The sequence below is a fragment of the Henckelia pumila genome, unplaced genomic scaffold (assembly GCF_033568475.1).
Source record: "Henckelia pumila isolate YLH828 unplaced genomic scaffold, ASM3356847v2 CTG_477:::fragment_1, whole genome shotgun sequence".
NCBI lineage: Eukaryota > Viridiplantae > Streptophyta > Magnoliopsida > Lamiales > Gesneriaceae > Henckelia > Henckelia pumila.
Window position 1 is genome coordinate 472,332 of NW_027331840.1, and position 7,164 is coordinate 479,495.

At 38.5% G+C, this 7,164-nt stretch overlaps 1 protein-coding gene across 3 annotated transcripts; it reads right to left on the reverse strand.

Moving 5' to 3' along the window:
• Positions 1-884: 884 nt before the first annotated feature.
• On the reverse strand, positions 885-6,899 carry LOC140872743 (U-box domain-containing protein 4-like). Of its 3 annotated transcripts, none has more exons than XM_073275626.1 (5): positions 6,740-6,899; positions 3,832-4,104; positions 3,509-3,625; positions 1,378-3,378; positions 885-1,203 (listed from the first exon to the last, which is right to left on the reverse strand). In XM_073275626.1, the coding sequence occupies exons 2-5, from the start codon at positions 4,099-4,101 to the stop codon at positions 1,147-1,149; spliced, it is 2,445 nt and encodes an 814-aa protein (XP_073131727.1). In that variant the 5' UTR covers positions 4,102-4,104; positions 6,740-6,899; the 3' UTR covers positions 885-1,146. The 3 variants fall into 3 exon arrangements, with proteins under 3 accessions (XP_073131727.1, XP_073131728.1, XP_073131726.1); XM_073275627.1 differs by lacking the exon at positions 6,740-6,899 and adding an exon at positions 6,401-6,717; XM_073275625.1 differs by lacking the exon at positions 6,740-6,899 and having other exon boundaries at positions 3,832-4,113.
• Positions 6,900-7,164: the final 265 nt, after the last annotated feature.

Consider the following 7,164-nt stretch of genomic DNA (forward strand, 5'->3'; position numbering starts at 1 on the left):
TATATGGCCCGTACTGGTATTAATATATATCATATAATGACTAATGAGAGGAGAATATTATGAGGTTGGGGCTGGTTAGAATTTGAGACAATATGTCAGCCATGCGACTTGGCTTTTAATTTTTCGTATTGGTATTATCTTATACTATTTAACACTTTTTGGACTAATTGCATTCACAACCTCTGTGAAAAATCTAAAAGGCTGTGTAAAATTAATAGCATGTTAAACACTATGTTTTAAAAAAATTAGCATAAAAACCCCTATGAGAGTGTATAAATGTGCCCGAGTTTGTATAACATAGGGGTACTACATTTTAAAAAACTGAGGGATGCATTAGCCTATTAATATTTCTTAGGGGGTTTTATAAGTTTTAGACTTTTCACATGGGAGATTAATGCAATTAGTCCCACTTTTTGATTTTGATTTTTATTTTTTGGGGTGTAAAAGATGAAAGTTCAGAAATAACCTTTGGAAAAATCTTCATTTCTCAATTGCCTCGGCCGTCGTCCCATGTTTGCAGTGCCGCCCCCCTCGTCAACTTTTTCTTCTTCCACGATTGTTTTTTCCTTCAAATTTCTGGTGACTAATTCCCGGTACGGTTTATTTATTTACTTATTTTTTAAAAAAATGTTTATTTTTTCATTTGGTTTTAATGTTTCACACACACGTGAGTCGTTGACTAATATCAATAAGAAACCCTTTTCATCTCGGAAAGTGTCTGAATTGATAAAAATAGGTGATGGCCAGGAATCCCTCACTCGGACAAACATGTCATAACAACTAACAAATATGCCATTAGTGTGCAACTCTTCAAACTTTGCCCTCTTCTGAATTTCTTGATATGCCCTTGCAAAACAGGGTACCAATATGAATGCAAATTCCAATCATAAAAAATGAATGGCATACCAAGCAAATTATCTGTATCAAAATGATTATAATATAAGTACAATCCTTTTCTAGCATACCTTTCATTAGTAAAGGTTTCATTTCAATCTTTAAATATACGGAAAAAAATGTAGAAATAAAAAAGAATAAAAGAAAAGAAGCCATCACGCTACATCCCCGATCATTTGCAATTCAGAATTTACACACAGCTTGCAACTTAAATCTTACAATACGCGACAGCCCTCCAACTTCACATGAAAATCATCCCCTGGAATTACCATGCCGTTGGGTTCTAAAGTATCCAAGAAGTTGTTGAGCCTGGAAGAGAAAACAAAAATTGATGAATATTCAATGTAACACGGATAGATATGATTTCAACTTTTTAAGCGTTCAAAAAACGCTGCAGTAACCGATCAAACACTTTTTTTCAGAAATCACTTTTTCAAATATTTGAACAACTTTCGGGTAAGTTATGGTTTAACATAGCCTCACCTTTTCTCTAGCTCTTGGTGTCCCAGATTGTGACAATGCGACCAACGGAGGAACGGCACCTTCCTGGAGAACCATGTTACAAAATCTACTGCTATTAGTGCACAACTGCAGGAGAGCAGCAGCTGCATTCTCTTTACCTCGTCCAGAGCCTAACTCGACAACTTCAACTAAGACAGGTATTCCTCCTTCCTGACCAATTGAGGCCCTGCCCTCGTGAATTGTTGCAAGATTAGATAACACAGCCACTGCCTTGTCGACCATTCCAAATGCAGGGTCCATCAAGTCTACTAGGTACCTCACTGCACCAGCTTGCACAATACGGGCCTTGTTCTCATGATTGATTGAAAGGTTGAATAAGGCGGTTGCTGCATCTTTCTTGCCTCTCGGAGTTCCATGTCCCAGCAAATCCACCAAAGGGACGATTGCTCCTGATCTTCCAATCTTGATTTTGTTTTCTTCAATCACCGATAGGCTGAAGAGGGTCGCAGCAGAGTTCTCCTTCGCTTCAGGACTTCCAGTCCTAAGGACATGAATCAGGGGTTCGATGGCATCAGCATTTGCAATGGCGGTCTTGTTGTTATCATTAATTGATAAGTTGAGAAGAGCAGTAACAGCATTTTCTTGTACAGTCGAGTCTTCTGAATGTAGTAAATTGACCAGCAGGCTGATAACCCCACAATTTGCAATTACAAGTCGATTGTCCATGTTATGCTTAGCAAGTAACCGGATTTTCTCAGTTGCTTTTATCTGTGCATCAAGGGAACTATTCTTAAGGTCCTCAACCAGTTGCTTAACTTGTGTTTCGACCTCCAACAGTTCAGCCCTCATTTCCACAGCAGGGGAAGAAACTACTCTTGGAACAAACCTCTCGGAGGGCCTGCGCCAAATTGGTTGGCCACGAGTTCTTGTCTCTATCCTATGCGGGTAATCTGGCTCTCTTTGTGGGACACTTATGTTTGCAGCAGGTTGGGGCTCTGCTGCAAGCTCTCCAGAAGCATCACTACAATAAGCACGCGATGCCGCATCATTGCCGTCAACTTCTGTTCCTTGGGACACGACAGAATTGGAAACAGTGCTGGATGCTGAATTAGTTCGGATATGGCCCTGTGGTGATCGTTCATCAGTAACAGAGGTACAATTTCTAGATTGGGATGTCAAGAGAAGTCCGCCTGAGTTTAAACTTCTCTCGCCTGAGTGGTCCAACCGGTCTTCTACACTTCTTGGGGACACTCTTCCAGAGTCCAACCCATTTTCACTTACAACAGCATCTGCCAGCGAATCCTCTGAGAATGAACGGGGATGAGATGGAGACATTCCCTCTCTTTGGATTGCAGTAGACGAGATTGAGCTCTTTGCAAGAGAACCTGAAGAACGATCAGGTGTGCTAGAACTATAAACCTTCCTCGCCCTACCAGGCTCGGCATTTGCAAGTACTGAAGAAGGCTGGTTCAAGCTCATATATTTAGTCGAATCAGGCAGTTTCACATTGTTTGATTCACACCAATTTGCAATGAGCGCCTTCACAGTGTAATTAGGAATAAGATTTGTGTGCCCTAGGGTGTGCCTTGTTTTTGGGCACACAGTAAGCCCGAGATCTATCCAATTACGAATAAACGCACGCTCATATGTTTGTCCAGATGCAACAATAACAGGATCAGTCATGAGTTCAAGGGAGAGAGGACAACAAAAATCAGCAGGTATTGGAACAGGATTACAGGTTTGGGACTGTTTCAGCTTAACATGGAGGTCGTGCATGTGGGTAACCAGTGCAATCATTTGCTCTATATACTCAGCTTCACCATTTTTTTCAGCTTGTTCGGCATTTTCTTTCAATTTCTCAAGAGCCACACCCTCGATTAGGAGTTCCTGGTTCGACCTTAAACTCAAGCTATTGGTCATCTTTTCCAGGCTTTCAGAACTTGCACCAGAGCTTTCCATGTGATCCTTCATAGCCTTTTCTATTATTGGTGAAGTTTGTTCAAATTCCATACGCTTAAATTTCTGTACAAAGAGATGAAATCAGTAGCAACAACCGCACACTAAATTTGCCCCATTCTTCAATCCTGGGCTCTTACATGCATATTGTTCTAGATGTAGAAAACAAGGGACAAAACAAAACACCAGCCATTACCTCGAGACATGCAGCACTAAGCTCAGATGGCAAGGTTTGATCAGAAGAGTTCAGCAACTCAAGAATTTCCAAACAATTAATTCGAGCCTTCGCAATAAGTGATTCAACTTGTAAAACCTGGAGACCAAGCAAAGATCAACCACTATAAATTTATTATACAAGAACGATAGAAGTTTTAAGACAGGTTCAATAATAATGAAAACCAGCACCCAAAAAACGTATCCCCATCCACCCTCCATCTTGCTTTTATCAGTGCATTTTTTCACTCTTAGTTGCATAAACAAGGTACAAACTAAAGTTAAATAAGAGCTCTCATCACTTACAAAGTAAATTTTACTCATCAACGGTTGCCAGTTTGCAAATATGTCTCTCAGTTCATCCACAGACTGCTGGAGACCTGAGATTGCTTTTTGCAATATTTCATCAGAAACAATTTCAGCATCGGTAATGGAATAAAATATTGGCTTTAACAACTTCAGCATCTCTTCAATCCTTGGATGATATCTCTGAATTAGTTCATCGTTATCACAGAATGCCAATTCAGAAAGACTCTCGATGCCATCGAGAAGTGATTTTAGCAGCAATATTTCCATCCTCTGATACATCGAAAGAACTACATGTTAAAAAACATAAACGAAAGAGAGAGCACAAGAGAAAATCTCAAAACAAACTTGAGTTGCAAAAGTACAAGTAAAAACTGTTGCTGGTAAAGCACAGAAGAACAAGCAAACAACTTTTTTTTTTTGGAAGGAAACTAAAATATTATAAATAATAATATGGAAGATAATTACAAGAATGAACCAGAGGTTAACACACCACGAAAAGCTAACTCAAAATAATGCTCTAGTCCCTATACAAGTCTGACACCAAAAAAGATTTAATGTCTGCAGACGACTAAAGCCACCAAGGAACCCTAAACCTAATCTTGTCCCAGCAGTCAACAGCCGTGTCTTCTATATCTTCAAAAATCCTCTTGTTTCTCTCGAACCACACAGACCAACAAATGCAATGAGCTACCATATTCCAGAAAGTCCACCCTTTCCTTTCCAAACTCATCCTACGTCCAGCTCAAACAAATCGCAAATATTTTTGGCAATACCCAAACCGTATTCAAATACATCATTCAAATAAGAAACAAATTAAACATAAACAGATCTTGTCATCTTGCTATAGCTAGTTCTTTTGATAGAATGACAGGATGGTTAACAAGAACCACTACGAGCAAACACAGAGACGCTAAAAATGGTTACAACTTCTCTCAAATGCATGTCTCGTATACTCCAACAGTATGCTCCCTGACAAGAAGTCACTATTTCTAGAAAGTGCTGGTGAGAGGAGATTTCTAAGCTCGTGCCTTAATTGAGTTGGAGCTAGATGCCACCAAAACCCATCGCCCTGTGAAGTGTGAACTATAAAGTGATAACCAAAAACATAAAGTAAGAACAAAAATAACCATTACAAATTTGGGAACAAATGAAACGTTAATCGTGAAAGTTCTAGTAGTCAGAACTGGACGGGATGATTTACATATTACAAACAAATAGAGGGAAAAATCCTTTCCAAACAATCCTCCAAAATCTGATAACTCAGCACTATCACCACCAACGCCTCATTATACTTCCTTTCTTCATCCCTCACTAGAGTTGACCCAGCCCAATGATTGAAACCAATCAGTTCCAGACATCAAAGGAGTCACATAACTAGGACTCAATATTGTGATTCTGCAGACTGTACGAAAGAAATTCTATGATTATTAATGTAAATTGCTGATGGTTCATTCGGTGAATTAGTTTTGCCATAATTGAACCATTAGATATGCACATGCAGGGAGAGCTGCCAGCTGTGGTCTGTAAGGAGACTAATCTGGGACATATGGAACGGCGGACGAAGGAAATGGGATTATTATAGCTAGGGAGACTAGGGTTCTGTGAAGGTTGGGGTTTGAAATCTAGCGCGAAATTACATGACAGTGCCATGGAATAAATACCAGAAGGTGGGACAATTGAACATGACTGAGTCAACGACATGTGATGGGGTGGAGAGAAGTTCAGCTGGAGATGGGAATCTAAGATGCATGAGAAGGCAACTATATAGTTTCAGAGAACCACGTGTTGTTTTGGATTGATTCCATAGAAGTTGGTTTCGTAGGTTTTCAGATTGGTAAAGTTTGGGTCAATTCTAGTAATTTGACAAAAAATAAATGGTAATTGGTATGAACAACTCACGCCTCATGCGTGTAATGAGTGTCATCCCAAAACACAAATTAAGACCGTATCAAAATACCTAGATGGAAAAAGCAAATACGAACCAAACATAAGATATAGGGGGTATAATATTTTACAAATCCTCTTCCCATAAACCAAACTCGCCCTAAGTTATTAACTAATGTAAATGGATAAATCAAGGACGAGGCGACACCGTTGCTAAAAGTAGATTTATGTAATTCCACATGGGTAAGCGGATATAGAACAGAAATGAATTTCCACAATAAACCAAATGCTCAGGTATAAAATTTTACGGTCAACTTTCAACATTCCAAATTAATACCACCCGCAACTGCAAAATCGTATCCGTACAAAAAGATTCTATATTAAACAACCATAGGCAATGGCTAAATACATATAAATCAAGAGGAAGTTAATTGAAGTTCAATAAACACGTGCACAAAATGTAGTCCAACAAACAGACAACGCCGAGAACTGCACAAGTATAATTTTCTATAGCAACAATTGCCGAATGACTCCAATCCACAAAAAGAAAAAAGGCAACAATATACACCATTACAGAGAAATGACATATTTTGACTGAAATTTGAAAACACAAGAACATGAAGCGATCCAATTCAAAAGACCAAACCAAATTCATGAGCAGCCGAAATGAGATTATATTTACCCCTGAAATCACTAAGCTGGAGCAGCACACAAAAAAAAAAATCAGCAACTTATCGACCAAACTTCCAAACAAAAGTACGCAGCATCCTGTCCAATTCAACTCATTCGATCAAACCAATAGAATCAAGTCATAAATAGTACCCTTCCATTCACAATTCATAAACTAGCTTAACCATAACAACACAAAACAAACTGAATAATCAAAGCTCAAAGAGGTAAAGCAACAGCTGTGAAGTACGAATTAAGACCAAAAAAATGCAAGAAACATATTCAGAAAATTGGGAATTTTAGCTCGGAATAAAGGTAAATTAGGGTTTAGGGGAGCGATCAGAAACCATACAACTACTCGGTTTTTCTTCTCTCTCGCTTTCCCGCAGCTCGATCCAGCTTCTGAATCCCTCCTCCGGGTTTGGATTTCCTGCTGTCCCGTCCACGGCAATTAGCTTAACATTGTTTTTGACGTAGGTGAGCTCGTAGCATGTGATTCTGTCCCTTTTTGAATTTTATTTTACATCAACAACAACAACAATAATAATAATAATAAACAAAGACGTGTCAATTGTCAATGGTTTATGTTTATTAAAATTTACTCGAAAAAATTATTATTACATATATCTCTATCAAGTTCACTGTTGGATTTAATCCATTGGAAAAGAGCTCTTATAAATAATAAATAAAATTATCAAAAGCTTTTGCTCTTTCAACATGATATTTAAGGTATTTTCTATCTGATCTTGGTCAATCATTTTCTTAAAAAAAACAGAT